The 25,240-nt window shown below is 39.6% G+C and overlaps 1 protein-coding gene across 1 annotated transcript in view; it reads right to left on the reverse strand.

The window, feature by feature from the left end:
* The window catches only part of LOC150080782 (RING finger protein 150-like), a 169,505-nt gene extending 147,279 nt beyond the window's left edge, over positions 1-22,226 (reverse strand). Inside the window, exon 1 of the mRNA XM_090380966.1 lies at positions 21,686-22,226. Coding sequence (XP_090237092.1) covers positions 21,686-22,130 — 445 coding nt within the window. The 5' untranslated portion in view covers positions 22,131-22,226. The remainder of the gene's footprint in view (positions 1-21,685) is intronic.
* Positions 22,227-25,240: the final 3,014 nt, after the last annotated feature.

The raw sequence follows: 25,240 nt of genomic DNA on the forward strand, positions 1-25,240 counted from the left end.
CAGTTTTCCGGACCACCTAACACTGCCTCGATAGCATCAGCAAATATTCTTACATCCTTTCTATTTAAGTGTATCCCATCCCTGTAGATGCAGTCTCTCCTTTTAACAAGCAGACAAATTAACAAGCAGATGTCGCATAGGCAAGAAGTAACGACCATCCCAATCATCATGTCAACCACCGGTATATTGGCAAAGACCCTACACAGTAGCCTAGCAGCAATAGGTCTCCCAGAGAACACCTAAAAGGAACTCCAGAGAGTCGCAATCCTGAACACCTATACGATAGTCAGAGAGTTCCTCGACCAAGAGCACCAGAAATAACAACCACCCTGTGTACTTGGTAGTAGTACCCGTCACACAGTGGAATCCCCCAATCAGGGAGAAATAATATAAGAACAATAATAATAATAATCTGGCACAATTAACCACCCTAAATGCTAGGGCGGTTAGGCCTAAATGGATATCACATGAACTAATGAGACTCGTGGCAGAGAAGAAAAGAAAAATGCATCGAATGTATATAAATTATCAGGTGACACAGAAGCCTATGGGAGATATAAACTAGTCTGTAATCAAGTCACATAGGAGATTAGGCTAGCGAAGACAGATTACGAGAAATCTTTGGCAAGGGATGATAAGAAAAACAGTAAGTAATTCTTTACTTATATAAATTCTAAAAAGAAGGGGATGAATCAGATTGGTCCACTTGATATCGATGGTTCAACTGTTGATTATCCTGCTCAGATAGCTGATAATCTGGATGAGCATTTTGCATCTAAATTCACACATGAGTTATTAAGGGAGGAAAATGCCAGTGGAGGAGAAATTGTTGAAATTTCTCCTCCACTTAATGTTTATCAAACTGTAACAGGGTGCTTAATGATTTTGTTGACTGGCTGCACTTCCTTGGACTTTATGTGTTTCTTAACTAATAGTATAACCCCTCCTCCGTTCCTATCCTGTCTATCATTCCTGTGCACATTGTACTCGGTAAATTCCAATTATGCATTCCTTATATCTGTGTGGCACAACGTCTCCGATATCCCAACAATATCTACCTTTGATGTTTTGAGCAATACCTCAAATTCATCAAATTTATTTACCAACTCCTAGCACTGGTGTACATGCAAGTATACATGCACCTGTTCCTATTCTTAGCTACCCTAACACAAATCATGTGTTTCCTTGTACTGCAATGACTCCCAGCAGTCTCTGAAATCCTCTGCATCTTCTTTTCCAGGCTGCTGCTCATTCCAATAGAAGCAGTGCAAGAATCACTTTCACCTCTTCCAGTGGCTACTGTGAATCCATTAGTCCATGTATCCCCCCAAGCCAGCAGTTTTCCGAACCACCTAACACTGCCTCGATAGCATCAGCAAATATTCTTGCACCCTTTCTATTTAAGTGTATCCCATCCCTGTAGAAGCAGTCACTCTTATTAACAAGCAGACAAGTTAACGAGCAAATGTGGCAAAGGCGAGAAGTAACGATCATCCCAATCATCATGTCTACCACCGGTATGGTGCCAAAGACTACACATAGTAGCCTAGCAGAAATAGGTCTCCCAGAGAATACCTCAAAGAAACTCCAGAAAGTTGCAATCCTCATCACCTGTACGATAGTCAGAGAGTTCCTCGACCAACAGTAACACCAGAAATTCCAACCACGCTGTGTACTTGGTAGGAGTACCCGTCACGCAGTGCAATCCCCCAATCAGGAAGAAATAATATAAGAGCAATAATAATAATAATCTGGCCAGAGGCGGATTTAACGGCGGGCGCACCGAGTGCGCGCCCTGGGCCCCGACTTCTGAAAGGTCCACGGAAAACCCCAACTTTATACGCAAAACCCCAACAAATTAGTTGAACATATTAGTTCCACTAATAGTTGAACTAATATGTTCAACTATTAGTTCAAAACTTTGTGATTATTATTATGCTATTATTAATTATATTATACATATATTATATTCAAATTTTATTGGAAATAAAACATTAATAGTACATAATATTTTTTATTTATTTAAAAAATGGTTAACATGTATTTTTATTTTCCCTGTCTCTCTTTTTTTTAAGGTAACCAATATTTTCTGCACCCGGGGCCTCAACCGACCTTAATCCGCTCCTGAATCTGGCACAATTAACCACCCTAAATGTTAGGGTTGTTAGGCCTAAATGGATATCAGATGAACTAATACTAATGAGACTCGTGGCAGACAAGAAAATAAAAATGCATGGAATGTATATAAATTATCAGGTGACACAGAAGCCTACGGGAGCTATAAACTAGTCTGTAATCAAGTCACAAAGGAGATTAGGCTAGCGAAGACAGATTACGAGAAATCTTTGGCAAGGGATGCTAAGAAAAACAGTAAGTACTTCTTTACTCATATAAATTCTAAAAGGAAGGGGATGAATCAGATTGGTCCACTTGATATCGATGGTTCAACTGTTGATAATCTGCTCAGATAGCTAATAATCTGGATGAGTATTTTGCATCTAAATTCACACGAGTTATTAAGGGAGGAAAATGCCAGAGGATTATCAAACTGTAACACGGTGCTCAATGATTTTGTAATAACTGGGAGCAAAGTGGTGGAGAAATTGTTGAAATTAAACGTAAGAAAGGCAACTGCCGTGGATGGGATCTATCCAGTTATATTAAACAAGGCGGAATCGGACTAAGCATACCCCGTATCCATAATTATGAGAGCATTATTGGACTCAGGGAAATTAACAGGTGACAAAAAAGTTTTGCTAGGGTAGCTAAGAATAGGAACAGGTGCATGTATACTTGCCAGTACACCAATGCTAGGAGTTTGGTAAATAAATTTGATGAATTTGAGGTATTGCTCAAAGCATCAAAGGCGGATATTGTTGGGATATCAGAGACGTGGTGTCATACAGATATAAGGAATGCAGAACTGGAATTTGGGGAGTACAACGTCTACAGAAAGGATAGACAGGATAGGAAGGGATCAGGGGTTATGCTATTAGTTAAGAAACACATAAAATCCAAGGAAGTGAAGCCAGTCGACATCGCTGGACAGTGCAGTGTCGAGTCCATTTGGTGTGATATAAGCATTGGGAGATCAAAATTGAGAGTAGGAGTGTGCTATAGGCCTAATGACTCTGATGAGTATAATAAGAAACTGTACAGGGAGATAGAGTGGGCCAGTAAGTCAGAGAGTCCTATAATGGGGGATTTTAATTACCCAAATGTTGACAGGAATTTTTGGGTTGGTCACTTACACACTAGCAAGGCTTTTGTGGATTTATTGGATGATTGTTTTCTACATCAGCATGTTCCGGAGGCAACTAGAGGGAGCAATACTCTTGATTTGATTATCAGTAGAGATTCTTCATGCATTAAGAATCTGCAGATAAAGGAACCACTAGGTGGCAGTGATCACAGTGAGCTGAAGTGGGATTTCGTAAAGGCAACTACGAAGGTCTGAGACAGTATTTAAATTCTATACGGTTTGACCAACTGATGATGTCCAACAACGAATTCAAAATGGGAAGCATTCAAAGAATTAATCTTGGAAGCTACTAGGCTTTACATACCAACTAAGAAATATTGTTCAACATTTAGGCCTAAATGGATGTTTGATTAACTAATGAGACACATGGCAGAGAAGAAAAATGCATTGGATACATATAAATAAACACGTGACACAGAAGCCTATGATAGATATAAGCTGGTATGTAACCAAGTCACAAAGGAGGTTAGGCAGGCAAAGGCAGATCATGAGAAATCTTTGGCAAAGGATGCAAAGAAAAACAGCAAAGAGTTCTTTACTTATGTAAACTCTAGAAGGAAGGGGATGAATCAGATTGGTCCACTTGATATCGATTGTTCAACTGTTGATGATCCTGCTCAGGTAGCTAATAAACTAAATTAATATTTTGCATTGACATTCACACATGAGGAGTTATTCAGGCAGGGGAATGCCAGAGGTGTATTCAACTCTGGCAGAAAGCTAGACAATCTTGTAATAACTGAGAGTATAGTGGCGGAGAAATTGTTGAAGATAATCACAAGAAAGGCACCTGGCGTGGATGGGATTTATCCAGTTATATTAAAGGAGGTAGCAAAGGAAGTAAGCAAACCCTTAGCCATAATTATGAGAGCTTCCTTGGACTCAGGGGAGGTACCCATATACTGGAGATGTGCAAATGTGACCCCAATTCACAAAGGAGGAATCAAAGACTGACACAAGTAATTACAGACCTGTTAGTTTAACTTCTGTTCCAGGGAAATTAATGGAGACACTGGTTAAATATGCACTCCAAGATCATCTAGACAAGACTTCAGTTATAGCTTGGACTCAGCATGGGTTTCTTAAGGGGAAGTCTTGTCTGACCAATTTGATTGGATATTATGATGTGGTCACAAAGGAATTGGATGCAGGGAATAACTTTGATATCATATATTTGAATCTTAGAAAGGCTTTTGATTCTGTTGTACATGGAAGACCTGCACAAATTGGATCCGTGCGGCATTGGAGGCAAATTTCTGCTACAGATAAAGGGATGATTGAGTGGGAGAAGATAGAGAGCGGTAATCATTCAATATTGCTCTTCGTGGAGTAATATTATTAGTGGAGTCCCTCATGGTTCAGTGTTGGGTCCATTATTATTTTCTGTATTTATAAATAATATTGATGATGGTATATCAAGTTTAATGTCCAGGTTTGCAGACGATACAAAGGTTGGTAGGGTTGTTAAGGACACTACTGACGCTATGCTGCTGCAACAGGATCTGGAAAGGTTGAGCAGATAGGCCGAGAGGTGGCAAATGAAGTTTAACATTGACAAATGTAAAGTACTACATATGGGAAACAGCAACCCCAGAGCAACGTATCAGCGCTGTGGTACTACACTGACAGTGGCAGAGAATGAAAAGGACCTGGGGGTAATTGTGCAGGAGGATATGAAGTTCTCTGAGCAGTGCAGACGGTCTGCAAGAGTAGCTCATGGTGTCTTGTCAATGATATACAGGAATTTTTCTAGCAATGAGAGGGAGGTGATTATTCCCTTGTATAAGGCAATGGTTAGGCCCCACCTTGAGTACTGTATACAGGTCTGGAGGCCTCATTTCAAGAAGGATGTGGCGCTGCTGGAACGAGTACAGAGTAGGGCAAGAAGATTAGTGAATGGAACAAAGGGTTGACCTTACGAAGAAAGGCTTAAGTTTTGCAAATTACAGTGTCTGGAGACTAGACACCGGCGAGGTGATCTGATAGAGGTATATAAAGCCTTGAATGGTTTGAGCATGCTGAATGCTGATGGGATTCTTCCTCTTGCTCAGAATAATCACCTGAGAGGATAAAAATTCAAATTGAGGAAAGACAGACGTAGGATAGATGTGCGGAAATATGCCCTTAGCCAGCGGGTAGTTGGTTGGTGGAACAGACTTCCATCCCTTGCTGTGGAAGTTGATAGCCTAAATAAATTTAAGGCTCAGCTGGACAGGTATTTCGAACGATCGGAGGGGTGAAGTGGAAGTTTTTTTTTTTTTTTTTTGGCTGATGCTGCATAAGCTTACTTTCTTGCATCATATGCCTCTACTAATGCTAATGCTAATTCCCCAAGGACTGGAGATGTCCAAACGTACGTCCTCTGAACCGTGGACGGTTCCCTTGAAAGCTGAGGAAGGCCATCTGGCAAACGGGGCTGGACATCTGTTCCAGCCTGCTTTTTTCCCATTTCCCAGGCGAGGGTGAGGCGACGCTTTCACTGTTTCCTCCCCTCCCGTCACCCCACTTTTTCTTCTAGATTGGCATGGGTCTGCCACTGAAAAACGAGGGACTACTTTCCCTGTCAGTCCCTTTCTTCTACTTCTACCCACCAGTCTTCTTCCCCCCCCCCCAAAAAAAAAAACTTTTCTTACACAGCGTATTACCCCACAGGTCCTAATCTAATACAGCAAAATTACTGCCCGCACTATTAGACCTCTAGAGAAACTCATTCAGGGAAAACCCCACTCATTGTTTAAACAAACTGTATTATTAAGCAAACCGCGAATATATATATATATATATATATATATATTTTTTTTTTTTTTTGTTTTTTAAGGCCCTAGCCACTGAAATCTCAGGAAAGTAGGTGGCAGTACCTGCCAGAGTACAATTAGTCTTATTGGTACACCAGGCTGGCGTCGCCGTCGATGGGTATAGTAACGTCGGGCCCACTAGGGGCCCGGCGGCTGACAGGCCGGATGAACAATGGGCACAACATATTACATTCTACATGACCCGCGCACTGTCAAACCTCTGGCATTGACAGGTCACTGTCACTCGATACAGAGAACGTACGCGGAGATGGGAGAAATTCCAGGATCTTTTAGACGCTCAACATACCCAATGTATCCCCGATTCACGAACGCAGATCTAAGGGTGACCGAGCAATTACAATTAATTACTGTAATTACACAAGTAATTACAGTAATTAACTTTTGTTCCGGTGAAATTAATGGATTCACTGGTTAAAGATGCATTGCATGATCATCTAGATAAGACTGCAGTAATAATTTAGACACAGCATGGGTTTTTTAAGGAAAAGTCTTGTCTGACCAATTTGATTGGTTACTATAATGTGGTTACAAAGTAACTGGATGCTAAAAAATAATTTTGATATCATATACTTAGATTTCAGGCTTTTCACACTGTTGCGCTTGGAAGACTACTGTACAAAATGGAGCAGTATGTTATTGAGGGTATGTATGGATAAATAGTGGTTGAGAAGACAGAGAGTGGTAATCAATGGACGCTGCTCTTCTTGAACTAATGTTATTAGTAAAGTACCCCATGGTTCGGTGTTGGGTCCACTGTTGTTTTGTATATTTATCAATGATATTGATGAAGGTATATCAGGTTTAATGTTGAAGTTTGCAGATGATACAAAGGTTGGCAGGGTTGCTAATAATAGTAATGGCAATGTGCTACGGCAACAGGAGCTAGAAAATTTGGGCAGACGGGCTGACAAGCGGCAACTGAAGTTTAACATTGAAAAATGCCAAGTATGGCATATGGGTAGAAGTAATCCCAGAGAAGCGTACCAACTGTGTGGTACTACATTTAGAATGGTAGAAAATGAAAAAAACCTGGGAGTAATTGTGCAGTCAGATATGAAGTTTTCTGAGCAATGCTGAATTTTTCCTACTAACACGAATTTTGTTAGTAGAGAAAAGGAGGTGATTATCCCTTTGTATAAGGCAATGGTCAGGCTACGCCTTGAGTACTGCGTACAGCGCTGGAGACTTAATTTTCGGAAGGATGTAGAGCTGCTGCAGCGTGTATAGAGAAGGGCAACAAGATTGGTGATAGGAACGAAGGGGTTCTCTTACCAAGGCTTAAGTTCGCAAATTGCAGCGGTTGGAGATTAGGCACCTGCATGGTGATCTTATTGAGATGTATAAGGCCTTGAATGGGTTGAGCACGCTGAATTCTGATGGGATTCTTCCGTTTGCTCAGATTACGAACCTGAGGGGGCTTAAATTCAAATTGAGGAAAGACAGTTGTAGAATAGATGTGCGGAAATTTGCCTTTGGCCAGCGGGTGGTTAATTGCTGGAACAAACCTCCATCTGTCGTTTGGAAGTTGATAGTTTAATACAACAGGCGATCAGGAAGTTCTACAACTGATGAACCCTGGAATAGATAACGTCCACAATCACTGGTACAAGAAGCTCATTTGCATACAGAAGCACCTAGCAGAGCTGTTCACCCAAATGATAAGGCACTCAAAGACAATCCCATAGTTTCTTACTCAAGGAATTACATATCTGAAGGCTAAAGACCAAGACACAAGAAACCCGGCGAAATACAAGTCGATCACTTGTCTCCCAACGTTGTACAACATCCTGACCAGCTGCATAATCAAGAAGATATCAGACCACTTGGAGAGCCAGAACATCAAGGACAAACAGCAGAAAGAATGCAAGGAACAATTAACCATTGACGCCACCATTATAGAGCAAGCCTACAAAAAGTTCCGCAACATGTATACGGCCTACATCGATTACCGCAAGGCCTTCGACTCCTTGCCTCACAGCTGGCCAACAGAGACGCTGAAGATCTACAACGTCAATCCGAAAGTGACCAATTTCCTAGAAGCCACGATGGCGAAAAGGAGTACCACCATCAAAATCGAGAACATAAGAATCAGACCGATCTTTCTCAGGAGAGGAATCTTTCAGGGAGATGCCCTGAGCTCACTGCTGTTTTGTTTAGCACTCAACCAGCTGCCCCATGCTCAACAACAGTAAGTATTGATATAAACTCGAAGAAGCTAGGAAAAATCTGTACACCCTCACCCACCTAATGTACATTAGGTGGGTGATGGCATCAAGCTCTACGCGGCAACCGAGGAGCAACTCCAGCAACTACTCCGAATCAACGAAGAATTTAGCAATGATATCAGGATGGAATTTGGTCAGGAAAAATCAATATCTAGGAATTGCAGCAGGGAAAATTAGTCAGCAGAAATCAGACAGGTAAAGAGATCGAAGCCGTGATTTTTTTTTTCTTTCTTTTTTTAGGATTGCTGACTTAAAACTAAGTTTTCGCAGTATGTATCTTTTTATCAGCTCCTAAACTGAAGCAATATCCCTTGAACTATCTGTTCTTATTTCAGTATTTGATCTTTGTTAAAAAACGATCCCACAATCAACTTCGCATCTCTACGAGGGTGGGGGGGGGTGTTAAAAAATATTTCTATTCACCCAGAAAATAGTTGTTGATAGAAAGATGATTTTTTTGTTTGTTTGATACTTTGAAATCTCTATAGCAACCACACAAATAACTTATGTGGTCGTGTTTATGGAGAATACTGCCCACTGGTTACAGTGTTGTTTTTGCACATTAGTATAAACCAGTGCTTCTCAAACTATCTATGGTGAAGGACCAGTTTCTTTTATTTCTAATCTGTCGCGGACTGATACCTTTTGTAAAATACAATAAAAACGAATTACTCTCAATTTCTATACTTATCTCGTCGCGGACCGGTAACAGTTCGCGGACCACACTTTGAGTAGCACTGGTATAAACAACTTAAATGTGGAAGAACTTCAGTGCATAATGAAGAAATCCCAGAACGCACAAAAACTGCTGTAACAGATGAGAGTGTTGCAAAAATCGAGACTTTAGTCCTCGAAGATCGCCGTAATATCGTTAAAGAACTAGCTGCACGGTTCCAAATTAGCATAGGCTCTGTGGAGAACATCATCAAGAATTGCATAACAGTAAAGTGGCTGCTAGACTGATTCCCAGGCTTCTGATCCCTTACCAAAAGAAGGAAAGAGCACAATGTACACGTGCAATGTTGTCGATATGTCAGGAAAATCAAGAGTTTTTTCCACGGCTAGTCACCATGGATGAAATTTGGACCCATCACTAAACAAATGTCAAAACAATTGGAGCATGCAGAATCATTACCCCCAAAAAGGCAAAGGGGAAATCAAGTGTTGATAAGGTGATGCTGTCGGTTTTTTTGGAATCAGCATGGTGTCATACTAACAGACTACCTTCAAAAGGGCTGTACTGTGACAGTGAATTATTCCAACCGCCTTGTAAAGCCACATAAGAGAAAAAAAAAAGAAAAGACTGGGAAAGCTGTCAAAAGATGTGGGCTTGCTCCACGATAATGCCCCTGTGCGTTCCTCGCATGCTGCAGTAAGGTGTGTCCACGAATGTGAGTTTGAAATATTACCGCATTCTGCTTATTCCTCTGGCCTCGCACGAGGGGATTTCTTCCACTTTCCTGCCCTGAATTCCATTCTTCGTGGAAAACACTTTGCTGCTGATATGATTTCTGCTGCCGAGTTGTGGGTTGAAGGACTGTCAGAGGACTTCTACAAAACTGGTCCTGAGGAAGTGTATTAAGAGGTGGCAGAAATGTGTCGTTTTGTCTGACTATGTTTAAAAAGTGTAATACAGTACATGGTGTTTGTTTCAATCTTACTTCTGTGTGAATACAAATCATTCTGAATCCCCATATAGTTTCAAACTACAGCCTAATCAATTCATCATATGTGGCTTTCATGTTATCTTAACAAGCACCCATAACTATTCCAGTATTTCTGGATTAGTTATAAGTGCTGTTGGAATGGTTATAGGTCAAAAGCTACATTATTATCAGAGACTTTCTCTATTTCTTCGTTTGCCTTTTCATAACTACCAAGGCGCCTCCGTAGCCAGATGGGAAGGAGCAGCAGTGCGTAGCACACGCTTCTTCATTAGACCGGGGTTCGAGCCCGTCACCACCAAATACGGAAGATGTGGAAAGGTCAGGGAATGACCACCGCATTTCCCGGAGCAATATGGCCTTAGTTGCTAATGCTCCTAAAAAGCAAACAAAACAAACAAAAAATCATAACTACCAAAAAGTTCGTAGTACAAATTAAAACTAAATGGGAATTTTCCAGTTCATACTTGGTTAAACTTGTACTATTAAATTGTTACCATACACTGAGTGATCATTGAATTATGACCACCTACCTAATACTTCGTAGGTCCTCCTTTTGCCTTCGGTACATACAGCAGCTATTCGATGTGGCATTGATTCAACAAGATGTCGGAGGCGTTCGGGAGGTTTGGCCAACCAAGCTGTGTGTGTAATGCTGTCAGCAATGCAGGTTTGGAGGTGATTGGTGTATCCAGACGCCTGATATGTCTTTCCATAGCGTACAAGTTCTCTATGGGATTGATATCGGGGGAGTTTGGAAGCCAATCGATATGCTGGAAGTCAGACTTTGTTCCTCAAACCATTCCTGCACAACAAGTGCTCGATGGCTCGGTGCATTGTCATCTTGGAAGACACCATCACCATTCGGGAAAAAGTGTAACGTAGAGGGGTGTACACAGTCAGTAAGCAGTTGACGATAGCGGAGACCACTGATACGTTGTTCCACATGCACCAGGGGTCCAAGTTCCTGCCAGTGAAACATGCCCCACACCATACAACCGCCTCCACCGGCCTCCACTTTTGTTACCGTGCATGATGGATCAAGAGCCTCATGTTGTTGACGCCAAATTCGTACAAGACCATCCACGGTGTGGAGTAAATAACGTGACTGATCCGACCAGCACACCTTCTTCCAGTCTTCTAACGTCCAACTTGCATGCTCTTTGCACCAGGCGAGTCTCTTATGACGATGAACCTTGGTTAGGAGAGTATGCCGTAGGGGTCGTCTGTGGTAGCCCATACGTGCGACACATGGTCATGCCAGATATTGTTCCGGGTTGGTCCATATTGTATTGGGTAGTCAACTCTTCAACAGAGCTGCGCCTGTTCGCGTCGTCGGACCCGGGGCTCACCTCTAACATTAACCTATTCGCTGTATGATTCCTTTCACTTCAAAGGTGGTACTTGTGCATATGTCCGTTATGATATTCCCTGTCAGAGACTTGGCAATTTGGAATCTCCTCTCTTTGATCTTCTGTGGCTTAAAATCGCTCTACTTCATTGTGTCAAATTCATCTGTTGTCTCTACCGTTCTCCCAACTCAACTAATCACTTGGAGCTCTTTAACTTCCTCTCTTTGCAACTTGACTTTCTCCAGTCCAACTTTCATAACAGTGAGGAAATTTTCCTTGGTGATTTTAATGTTCACAACTCCAGCTGGCTTCCATTTTCTAGTCACCGACCCAGCGGATCGAGATGCTGAGGCTTTTGCAATTACCAATGACCTAGCACAGATTGTTCATTTACCTACAAGAATACCGGACAATCCTAATCATACAGCCAACATGATTGATCTTTTTCTCACAAACAACCCTTCTAAGTACACGGTCGAAGTGGGAGCTCCTTTAGGCACTTCAGATCACAACTTGGTGATTGTCTCTTCTCCAATGGAACCTTTATCTCATGGCTATTCCCAACCTCGTGTTGTTTGGCATTACAAGAATGCAAAATTGGATGACCTGCGAGACTTCTTTTCTTCTTTTCCTTGGTCAGATTACTGTTTCAAAACTTCTGATGTCAACGTTTGCTCAGATCGTGTCAGTGAAATTATTCTTGCAGGAATGGAATCCTTTATCCCACACTCCACTTTAAAATCTCGTCCATTATCTAAACCTTGGTTTTCCAATAAATGTGCTAAGGCTGTTCAAGAGAAGAATGTTGCATATCGTAATTGGCTTGTTTCTAATTCTTCAGTGTCATTTTCTGCCTACACCAAAGCTTGCAACAATTTTAAAGCAGTTATTAATCAGTCCAAACTAGAGTTTGAACAGGCTAAGAGTAGAAAACTTGCTTCTTGCCCTAATGGTAGCCGAGCATTCTGGTCTCTTGCCAAAGCTATTGGCCGCAACTTTTGCCCATTTCTGCTCCCACCTCTGTCCAAACCAGATGGTTCTCTTATCACTTCAGCCAAAGATAAAGCTGACCTGCTAGCATCCCATTTTTCTTCCAGCTCATGTATTAATGATCTTGGTAAAACACCTCCCACCATTCCCAACACACTCCATTCAATGCCTCCTGTGGTCTTCCGTCAAAAGGATTTTGATGAATCTTGATGCTAAGAAAGCTCCAGGTCCTGATGGTATTTCTCCACTTGTTCTCAAAACCTGTGCTCATGAACTTACTCCTATTCTTTGCCGCCTTTTTTCACTTTCTTATTCCAATGGTGTTTTTCCTTCTGATTGGAAATTTGCTCATATCCAGCCAGTTCCTAAAAAGGGTGACAAATCCCTCCCATCCAATTATCGTCCCATTGCAATTACTTCTACTCTTTCTAAAGTAGTGGAGAAATCAATTAACCGCCAACTCTTAAACTATCTAGAAACCTTCCATCTGTTCAACGATCGCCACTATGGATTCCGTCAGTATCGATCCACTCGTGATATTCTGGCTTATGTTACCCATTTATGGACTAATTCAATGGAAAGGTTCGGTGAAACTCAAGTAGTTCATCTTGACATCTCAAAGGCTTTTGATTGTGTTTGGCATAAAGGTCTTCTAAACAAGATTCCATCTTATGGTTTGCCAACTGTTTTTAGTAATTGGTTATCCAGTTTTCTCTCTGATCGCTCACTGAGGGTGATGGTAGATGGCTCTCTGTCTTCTAACTTCTCCACTAATGCCGGTGGCCCCCAAGGTTCAGTTCTTTCCCCCACTCTTTTCCTCTTGTATATTAATGAACTTCTTCCATTGACTGGAAATACTATCCATAGTTTTGCCGATGATAGCACATTGCATTCCACTTTCCATTTTGAGAAACCTTGTCCTGCTCAATCAGCTTCAACTTCTCGAAAATCTGCTACCAATTCCTTAAATGCCGATCTTCAGGTAATTCTCCAGTGGGGCAAAGACAACTTAGTTGATTTCAACCCTTCTAAAACTCAGTCTTGTCTTATATCTCGCAAAAAGGATTCTTCTGCTCCTATGCTTATCTTTAGTGACACTCCGATTTCTAGACAAAATGATATATCTCTTTTGGGGATTACTCTGACTTCTAATCTTTCTTGGCACAAGCACATTACAAATATTGCTTCCTCTGCATCTAAAAAACTTGGTTTTCTCTTTCGCTCTCGGCATTACTTTTCTTCCAAACAGCTGCTCACTTTGTATAAATCGCAAATACACCCTGCCATGGAATATTGTTCCCACATCTAGAGTGGTGCCCCCAAAACCTATCTCAGGCTTCTTGATTCCATTCAGAAGAGGGCAGTTAGGTTAATTAATGATTTATCTCTAACAGAGTCTCTCCACTCGCTTTCTCATAGACTTACTGTTTCTGCTACATGCCTCTTCTACAGATATTTCCATGGGTACTGTTCTTCTGAATTGGCTTCTATAATTGCTGTTCTCTCTTTCAAAACAGTCCGAACACGTGCAGCCACCAGCCAACATCCATTTACTGTCCAACTTCAAATTCACAGAACTAACTTTTCATCTTTCTCATTTATTCATTCAACTGCCGTTTTCTGGAACAACCTTCCTTCATACGTATTTCCTGAAAATTACAGTCTACAGAAGTTCAAGTCCAATGTCAACAAATATCTTCTTTTGTCTTTTCAACCTCCAACCCAAGCACGGTACTAAGTACTATAGGTTCTAATACCTGTCGTGTTTGCGGTTCACATAAAAAAAAAAAAAAAACAGTCGTTGTTTGACCATTTTGACGCCAGTCCTGGCACACTTTAACTATGGAGGCTCTCGAACACCCCACCAGTTCAGCCGTTTGGGAAATCGAGGCAGCAGCTTTTCGAGCACCCACAATCTATCCTTTATCAAAGTCCAATGAATCCTTCCTTTTACCCATCATGCTCGGAATTTTATTACCTACCGAACCACTGACAACGTACCTATGCTATGTAGGTCGACTAACTCCGCACTCTGGTACCTCACGTGGTCAACGGATCGCATTCAGTTTTCATAGGGGGTAGTCATAATTCAGTGATCACTCAGTGTATATTATATATTGCAGATAGTTATTTTTATAACTTACCCTGCTATTTATTTTCCAATACTACCGATGATAACTACTGTTTGCCAATAATCTGTGACCGTAGTTTGAAAAACTTAAAACGCTATTTGGATTTTCCATGAGCAGAGCACATATTTAGTATGCTGTCAAATGACACAAGGATGTAAGTTCATACAACATTGCCAAAAATCAACGAAAAAAAAAACAAAAAAAAACTGCATAATTTGTTCATCTCCAATAATAATTTAACTGGTTTTTCCATAAATTTTTAGGCTTCCAGACTTTATGCAGTATTCAAGATGCTTTTCAATCATTGCTTTATACGATGGGATAATGTCCTTGTTCCTACTCGCAAAATTCCTGTATATCATTGAAAGAACATGAGCTTTCTTAACGGCCTGTCTACACTGTTTAGAGAACTTTTTGGAAGTAATTACCCCTAGATCTTTTTCATTCTCCTCCATCTTGAGTGTGATACCCATTGGTATCTTCCTGTTCTGGGATTATACTGCTAACCATGTGCTGTATTTTTTCAATTTATCATTGTTAAACCTCAAATGCCATTTTTCAGCACATGTGGTCAATTTTTCTAGGACTTGTTGCCATAGCATGATATGATTCTTGTCATTAACCACCCTGCCAATCGTTGTATCATCTGAAAACTTAAGACATTCAGGTTAATATGCTTTCATCAATATCGTTAATAGATATTGAAAACAGTAAGGGTCTAGCACTAAGCTCGACTCCACTAATAGTATTAGAGCAATAAGAACAGTGCTCCTTAATAACCAACCTCTGTCACTCGACCATCCTTTCCAAACTGCTCCAATTTGTTGTTTGTTATTTGGTTTTTAGGAGCATTAGCAGCTAAGGCCATATTGCTTCGGGGATATGCGGTGGTCATTCCCTGACCTTTCTGCATCCTTCGTATTTGGTGGTGATGGGCTTGAACCCCGGTCTAATCAAGAAGCGTGTGCTACGCACTGCTGCACTGGTCTAATCAAGAAGCGTGTGCTATGCACTGCTGCTCCTTCCCACCTGGCTACGGAGGCGCCTCTCCAATTTGTACAGCAACCTCTGATGTGGAAGAGCATCAAAATTTCAACTTATTCCTTACATCGATTCCCACTGCAACTACAGGTAGCAGTAGCTGATCAGTAGTGTCAAGCAGGGACATAATGGGGGGGGGATTTCCCCCTTAACCATGCGTATAAGTGTTCCTAGGCCTATCTAAAAAAAAACACTGAAAAACCTGGTCGTTATGACCCCCCACAATGATACCCGGATACGATGCAGGTCACAAGTAGCTGATTAGACAAGATCACAACAATCCATGCTGTTATTGTAGTATAATCGGTTCTTGTGAAGGTTATCGTGAAATAACTTCCTAATTGCCGACTCCATTTTCCCTGGAACAGAAGTCAGGCCCATAGGTCTGCAAATACTTACTGCAGTTTCAACATATTCGTTATGAGCAGATAAACGATATACTCTACAGCTCATATTTATCCACTGTCAGTGACGAAACTTCCATACTTTCAGGTTCGTCATCCGAAGTGGGGAGGGAAAGTGTGGAGGTTGATTGTTAGCATTAGCAAAGGGACATGATGTAAGAAAATCCCAGGGGTTCACATCTGGTGAACATGGGCTTAGCAAACCCAGGGTCCCGAGCTGGATATCTTCATTCTTCTCTTTCTTGCTTTCTTGGTGATTCCCTTCTACTTCTAATTCACTCTCTCTCTCTCTCTCTTATTCAGGATAAAGCGGGAATTTTTTTTTTTTTTTTTTTTTTTTTTTGTCTGGTGCAGCATAAGCCTCAGGCTTCCTTGTACCATACGGCTAATAATAATAATAAAGGCAAGCTTATAGCATTAGCAGAGGCACATAATGCAAAAAAGCAAGCTTATACAGCATCAGCCAAAAAAAAAAAAAAAACTTCCCGTTTCACTGATCCATTCATTTCAAATATTTGTCTACTTCTGCCTTGAATTTATTTAAGCTATCAACTTCCGCAACAACAGATGGAAGTTTGTTCTAGCAATCAACTACCTGCTGGCTAAAGGCAAACTTTTGCACATCTATTCTACAACTGTCTTTCCTCAGTTTGAATATATGCCCCCTCGGGTTGGTAATCTCAGCAAGATGAAGAATCCATCAGCATTGAGACTGCTCAATTCATTCAAGGCCTTATAGGTCTCAAACAGATCGCCTCGCAGGTGCCTAATCTCCAGAAGCTGCAATTTGCGTAACTTTCATAAGAGCACCCCTTTGTTCCCTTCACCAGTATTGTTTCCCTTCTTTGTACTCGTTCTAGCAACTCTACATCCTTCCTAAAATGAGGCTTCCAGACCTGTACGCAGTACTCAAGGTGTGGCCTGACCATTGCCTTACACAAGGGGATAATCATCACCGTATCACTGCTCGCAAAATTCCTGTATATCATTGACAAGATCCCATGATCTATTCTGGCTGCCTGTCTGCACTGCTCAGAAAACTTCATATCTGACTGCACAATTACCCCCAGATATCTTTCATTCTCTACTACCATGAATGTAACATCACATAGTTGGTATATTTCTCTGGGGTTACTGCTACCCATATGCAATACAGGTAGTTAACTTTACGAGTTAATTCGTTCCTAGTGTGCGCTCGTAAAGCGGGAATTTATTTCCCATAGGCATAATGTTAAAAATAGGGGTTACGTTCTCAACAAACTAGTTAGCTAATTAGTTTATTTTAAAACAATGATTGATCTATCCAAAGAAATGAAAACGTAGCCTGTAAAATCAAGCAAATTATAATAATAAATAAATTATTTACGACTTACAAATGTCAAAGAATATTTATTCTTAATCATCATCGACTAAATGTACACTCATTATTGGCTCGGCACTCGTTGGTTTGCTGCACAAGGAGAAGTCTTCTTCAGAAATGCTTAAAGAGGAGTTTGTTTCAAAGATAATCTTCCTTTATAAATTTCAATAGCATGCATAAGCATTTTTTAACGACACGCACAAATTGCAACTAACGCGATTTGCGCAGAGTAACAAGTTTAAGAAGCTTAAAAAAAAAAAAAAAAAAAGGAATGGAGAAGATTCTGAAAATGTATTTATTTTTTATACGATTGAAGATTACAGTAAAGGGGAAACACATTTCACCATAATAACTTTAAAAAAATCACACAATTCCAGCTATCGGTATTTTCGCAAATGCAATAACGTGGAGTTTACTACCCGTCTATAATTGCTTGCAGTAACAGAAAAGCCCAATAAACCGAAAAGTGTATATTGTTTTATGGTCGTGACTTCCAGAAATGTTCTTTAGAAAAATATCACAAAGCCGTTCAAAATTGGTTCTAACAACAGAACATATGATAACGAGAAAGTGTAGTACATTTTAATGATTTGTAGGTAACTAATATAATTTACACTATAAAAACGACCTTTTAGGGAGTTATATAGCGAAAATTTCAAATTTTCGAGGTCGTGGAACGAATTACCAAAAAAACAATGTGTTATTGGGTTCACATTACGATATTTTCACGATACGATGGTGTCTCTAGAACGGATTGATATCGTAAAGCGGAGTACACTGTATTGTATAACTACGCGCGTGGTTCGAAATGCGGTATTTATAAATGTTTAACATTCATTTTTTGTAATTAATGTTCATATTTTCGATTTTGTTGATACTTGATAAAAAAAAACAAAACATAAAAAACTCATAAACACGGGAACTGGCTGTACTTTGCATTTGTCAATGTTAAACTTCAGTTGCCACTTCTTAGCACATCAACACAACTTTTCCAGATCCTATTGCAGCAGCATACTGTCATTACTATTATTAACAACCCTGCCAACCTTTGTATCATCTGCAAACTTTGACATTAATCTTGATATACCTTCAGCAATAACATTGATAAATATACAAAACAACAATGGTCCCAACACCGAACCCTGAGAGACACCACTAATAACATTAGTCCACGTAGAGCAGTACCCATTGATTACCACTGTCTGTCTTCTCCCACTCAACCATACTTTTAACCATTGTAGCAACTTGCCCTCAATTCCATACTCCTCCAATTTGTACAGTAGTCTTCCATATGAAACAGTATCAAAAGCTTTCCTGAAATCCAAGTATATTATATATGAAAATTATTTTTTGCCTCCAGTTCCGTTGTGACCACATCATAGTATTCAATAAAATTGGTCAGACAAAACTTCCCATTAACAAACCCATGCTCTGTCTGAATAATTACTGCTGTCTTGTCGAAATGATCCTGCAATGCTTCTTTAACCAGTGACTCCATTATTTTCCAGGGAAAATAATGGAGTCACTGGTTAAATACGATTAACGATTGTATCAGTGGCGTAGCTACCATGTAGGAAAGCAAGGCAATTGCCTCTGGGCCCGGCGTCTTTGGCTGTCTCCTGTTTTTGCAATTTTCATTAATTAAGTAGGGGGCCGAACATGTTCTTTGCATCCGGGCCCGAAAAAGGATAGCTACACTACTGCATTGTATTCATGATTTATTGTAAATTCTTCCGACCTCCTGGAACAGAAGTCAAACTAACAGGTCTATAATTACTCGTCACCCTTTGTGAATTGGAGATAAATTTGAACATCTCCAGTCCGTGGGGGCGTACCCCGAATCCAAGGATTCTCTCATAATCATAAGGGTTTGTTTACTTCCTTTGCCACCACTAACCTATCTACTTCCTTACGACCTGGGGTAGATAGATCCCATTTACCCCAAGTGCCTTTCTTATGTTTAAAACTATTTCGCCTCCACTTTGTTCTCAGTTATTACAAAATCATTTAACTCCGTTATAGTTTGACAAACATATTGCCCCTCTCTTCCTTGAATAACTCCTCATGTGTGAATATAGACGCAAAATACTCATTTAGTTCGGGATCTATCTAAGAATGATCATTTACAGTCAAACTATTGATATCAAGTTGAACCAATCTAATTCATCCCCTTCATTTTAGTTTATACAAGGACAGAAGTCTTTGCATCCTTTGCCAAAGATTTTTCATAATCTGCCTTCGCTTGCCGATTGCCGACTTGATTACAGACTAGCTTGTATCCACCATAGGTTGTTACAGATGACGGGAGCCCTTGACAAATCTCGCAGATGACTGATAAATACGATTAACGATTGAATTCATGATTTATTATAAATTCCTCTGACTGGTCGTGCTGAATATACATATATATTTTATTCCAAGTGTTATACATTAAGTACAGAATTTTTTAATACCGAACCCTTTCAAACTCGCACCACGAATTTTTCAAACACCCCTCGTATAATGATGATTAAAAAAAAAAAAAAACCTTGGCTGTATGAAATTAAAAGTGATGTCAAAGTCATCACCTCACGTAAGCACTGTATCACCGGCTGGTGATACAGTGCTTGAAAATTACGTATATACGTAATTTTCAAGAGCATAGTGATATAGTGTTATTTGAAAAGCGGCACCGGTGGTCTCCCACAACTTCGCCTTTGGATCTCTTGTGAAGAAAAACTGGACTCTGTCAAGGCCAGATAATGTATGTCCGTGTTTACTTAGTGTGGGTTATGTTGTTCATCTGGCCGCTTTGTCTATGGTCCGTTGAGCATTACAGACTGCTAGTTACCGTCACTGGCATGGGCAGTAGGAAGAGAACTCTGGCTGCGGCCCCAGGGTGGCAGCCTGAGCTTCTCAGGGTGAGCCGCATAAAAAATATATATATAATAATATTTTAAAAAAAGAATAAAAATAAAACAAAGTAAAATAAATAAAATTAAAAGTAAAAAAAAATAAAAATTAAAGGAAGAGTAAGGAGTGACAGCCTGAAGAGTTGGAGTTATGGGAAGGAAAAAAAAAAAAAGCAGTTCCGCTAATTTACGAATGTCTACTAAATAAGAGGTAGAAAAAAACAAAACACAGAAATGCGAAGTTATAATATAGAAATTTCGCCACAAAGAAATTACTGTATACGGTGTTTGGGCTATCTTGTCCTTTAATTTGCTTTTGCAGCTAACATGACTTAAACTGCATTGATAATGCAATGGTCTTAATTCTCACGACAAACAAACTTTCCTTTGTAACAAGTTGCCCCTATACTGCAATACTTCAAAACAGATGGTCTTACCAAAAGTTTAATTGCTTTGTTTAAAATATGACGCTGCTCATGGTATTTTTGAGTGCTAACCGGCCCTCATTAGTTAGCAGATGGTTTTTGGTGGCGTCGCTCAGACAAAACGGAGGGATTCAGCAGTTTTGGAACGATATACTGTACCGCATAGCAGCTCATATGAAACAACTTCGTAAAAGTAGGCAGCCGTAGTCGAGTAGTCAGTGTCAGGTGCACAAGCACACGTGCTTTGAGTGACCAGGGTTCAAGCCCATGACAGCTAAATACGGTGGCTGTATTTCTTATATTCTATCTTGTGAACTCCCCCTGACCTGTATTTCTTATATTCTATCTTGTGAACTCCCCCTGACCTGTATTTCTTATATTCTATCTTGTGAACTCCCCCTGACCGTGTGGTCGTCTCAGAGTATAAATAGATTTATTTATTAACTGTTTTGTATGGTTGTTGCCACCACGGCCTACCTACTATCTGACGAGTAACCAGCTGGTTCTGAAAAAGAATGTCGTAGCAAGCACATATTTTTAAACAAATGGGCAATTCTGGCGAGGTCTTCTATTTGAAAGTAGTGCAATACTTTTAAACAGAAGTCAAGAATAAAAACAAAGTCAAATTTATTCTGTTTTGAGAATTAAGACATTGTATTGACTATGTTGTTTAAACTGTTTTTGCGACCAGCAAGGTTTAAAGACAAATGCTTTCACTTAATATTTCTGGATTTTAAACTGTTGATATTTCTATAACATGTACCAGACTAAAAATTCCGGTTTGTAAAACGCCGGATTTCACTGTATTATTCATTTCCGATATCTGAATAAATGATCGGATTATTAATGAGCATCTATCCAGTACCCCCGCCCCCCGCTTAATTTGAAAAGCAGTCTTAAGCCCTAGAATACCTAGAAGGTGTAAGAAATTGGGAGGAAAGGAGGAGCGGAGAAATATGCCACACTCTTCTAAAAAATATTACTTAAAACATTAATATGTTCCTTTGGTAACAGCCATATATTGAAAAAATCCATTACAATTATAATTGGTATAATTTCAATTTGGTTTTTAATTTGAGAAAAAAAAGCTCTTTGCGTTACACAAATGTATTACTGTATTTACCTTTGCTAGGGATCTTCACTAGTCTTGATCCGGGCTGATCAGTGTACAGTACGGCAGCACTTGCGTTGCTATGGGCGACATTCCGTAGCTTCACAGTATCATGGCAATTTCCATGTTTGACGAGCGCAATCCATGGCAGACGAGGCAATCCGTCAGTGTCCAGAGGATCACACGCATCATGGGAAGTGTGGTTATTGCTACTGGCATGAATTACCAATCCGCTAACAGGTTCTACCCTGCCAATACCGAACTTACCGATTTCACTTTTCTCAGTATAAATCCTGCCCGTCGTTGGATCGCGATAAGTGACATTTACGAACGCTAGGATGTACTCGTCTGTCTCATAGCCGTAACTGAAATCGCCAACCACAAGCGTTGCAAAATAATTCACAACCACACAAACCACAGTTCCGTAAGAAGTCCAGCACTTCCGGTTGTTGAACATTGTTAGACAGTTAATGTAGTTGCGTACTCTGCAAACCTCACGTTCCTCTAAACGACGGGTGGTTAGAGGTTCATCTTCACGTTTCCTTTCACCTTACTTCTCCGTTTTGCTGCAATCCGTGAGCCAAACAGCAGCCGTTGTCAGAGGCTCGACTGTGACGCACGCGCAACATCGAAGAGAAGTGTTAGTTATTCGTTTTAACCTTACATGTGCTCAGGTGTGCAAAACTGCTCTAATACTAGTCACGCATCTCCCATCGTGGGGTGTGTGGGGGGCAAACATAAACAAATAAACATCAACAACAACAACAACAACAAAAAAAAAAAATCGTAATATCTATGCCACGTGCACTTCACTATATTCTGGACTAGTTTGTATATCACAAATAACAAATGAATTTCGCAATATCAAATGCGCATGGAGCAAACAAAAATATAAGATAACATTTTGTGTGTTTGCTCCATAATGTTAAACTAAAGAAAGATAATTTCAGATAACTTTTGAAGGTCTATAGTTTAGACGGCGAAAAGTTTAATTGATTTTAAATTTTAGTCAGTAAAAATTTAAAATGATCTTTTAATAATATCGGTCGTCATTTAAATATTTATGGAAAAAAAATCGATTAAATGGAAGTACACAAGTGATATTGATGTAAAGCCATCCATGCAAGGAGTTCCATGTAGTGATTTAAAATTAAATAATATGATGATAAGTCAGTTGAAAATAAAAAAAAAAAAATTAAATTAAAAAAAATATTTTTATTTTCAAATTTCCAAAACAGTCATTGCATTACACACAACTGAATGCCTTCTCTCCACCGATACTAATCTTCAGGGAATCTTTGGGGGTTTGTAATTAGGGTAGGATAAAATGTAGGGAGGGGAGGCATTCAATTGTGTGTACTATAATGACAACTTCGAAAATTTATATACTTCATTGATGAAATTTAAAAAAAAAATAAATGTTATATATAACTTATACAGCATAAAGAACTTCGGTCATATTCACCCTGAAAAAATTTCAATAGAGAATTACATTTTTCTTTAATATAATTTGCATTTATGTTGTGGATTATATTGTGCATTTCTAATTCTAGTTTCAGTCAAAAAGAAAAAAAACAAGGAAACTACAGTTTTATGCAAAAGAAATTGTGATAGCACAGTTATATAAAGTAGTATAACATCATACAGTAAAAAAAAAAATTCTCTGACAACAAAAAGAATAAAGACAAATATCCATACAGTGGTGTTTCTCCTAGATAAGACTATAGTCTTCCCCCCATGATATAAAAACAGTGTGGATTTTTTTTTGCTGTCTATGATATATTATTATTAGCCATATGGTGCAAGAAAGCCTGAGGCTTTTGCTGCGCCAATCAAAAAAAAAATTTCTGAGTTATCCTGAGAGAGAGAGAAAACAAGAGCCAGAAATAAAAGGAAATCACCAAGAAAGAGAAGAATAATGATATCTAGCTAAGGACCCTGGGTGTGCCAAGCCCATACTCACCAGAACACCAGTTTTGTTGACAAACAGAAAAAACAGTGTTCAAACAAAAAAAAAGAAAGGGGGGGGATTCAAAAGCAGTGTTCACTAATAGTATTTGACATATAGCACAAGGAAGCCACTGGATTTTTCTGAAAATTACAGAACAGTGTCCCCCCCCCCCCAAGTAAATCCTTGGACTGCCATTGGGTCCATAAATTTTAAATAAACAAACATAGTGATGCACTCAAAAAAAATGCAATGATACTAAATGTGAAGAATAGTTCATTTAATTTTGTGACTGCAGCACAAACACTTGAAGTATCACTAAATGGTACAGTGCTTTCCAAAAATGCATTTACATTAAACATTCTGTTTATACTCTGGCACAACCACTATGTCAGAGAAGGTTTTGATTAATCATTTCAACAAATGAATACAATCAATAATCATATTCAGTAGCCATGTGGGCTTGAACCACAATCCACTCAAATGTGCTTCTGAACACTTGAACTTTATACATGACACGTGTCAATTAAACATTGTTATTAAAGAATTATTACTCATTTATTGCAAAAACCATTGAGTAATGTGTTCCAAGTTGACTATTACAACAAAGCATATGATGTCATTGGATATGGAGTGATATTTTTAAAATGCAGGTTCAATTCAGGTGGTAGATGACTTTCATCAACCGGTGAAATACCACCACTTTGCTTATTGAAGGCTTGAAGTGGTGAAATCACTTCCGGCACCCCCCTCTCCCCATACTTCTCCTTCAACCCATGCATGGTACTAAGTACTATAGGCGCCTCCGTAGCCAGGTGGGAAGGAGCAGCAGTGCGTAGCACACGCTTCTTGATTAGACCGGGGTTCGAGCCCGTCACCACCAAATACGGAGGATGCGGAAAGGTCATTCAGGGAATGACCACCGCATATCCCGGAGCAATATGGCCTTAGTTGCTAATGCTCCTAAAAACCAAATAACAACAACAACAACAACAAGTACTATAGGTTTTGATACCTTTCGTGTTTGGGGTTTTCATAAAAAAAAAAAAAAAAAAATTTAACAGCTGTGACATTGGAGATACAGCACAGAGGCAAAACATTCTTTAACTTATCAGTTTTCCATTTAGGATCATCAGTGATTTTACTAAAGCTATCTTATAATAGGCCGATATAGTTTATTGTTCTTTCGGGTATTCACATGTTCAAAAAAAAAAAACTTTACTATTGCCTTCTTTTCCGAAGTGTTTTCAGAATCTGCCTTAACACATCTCACTCCCTGGCTATTTTATTACAGATTAATTTATACTTGTTGGTGTTTAGTGCTTTTGATAACTTACTTAGATATTTGTGCTACACAACTATCCTTTATGTTACTAGTCTTCTGTGACAGTATGGTTTCACCACAAGTCACCCATTTCAAGAGGTCTAGGTTTAATTCCCATCAATGACTGGAGGAATTTCTAGTCCTCTTCAATTGAGACTATAGTTAACTGATCTCAGAAGGAGAGAGTATGGTTCCCATCCCAAGGGTTACTCTAGGTTTTTAAGCCCACAGAACATATCAGCACATGGATATACTTGTATAGCATAATACATAATGGCACAATACGATCTAAGTT

The sequence above is a fragment of the Mastigoproctus giganteus genome, chromosome 9, assembly GCF_048544385.1.
Source record: "Mastigoproctus giganteus isolate SK-2022 chromosome 9, ASM4854438v1, whole genome shotgun sequence".
NCBI lineage: Eukaryota > Metazoa > Arthropoda > Arachnida > Uropygi > Thelyphonidae > Mastigoproctus > Mastigoproctus giganteus.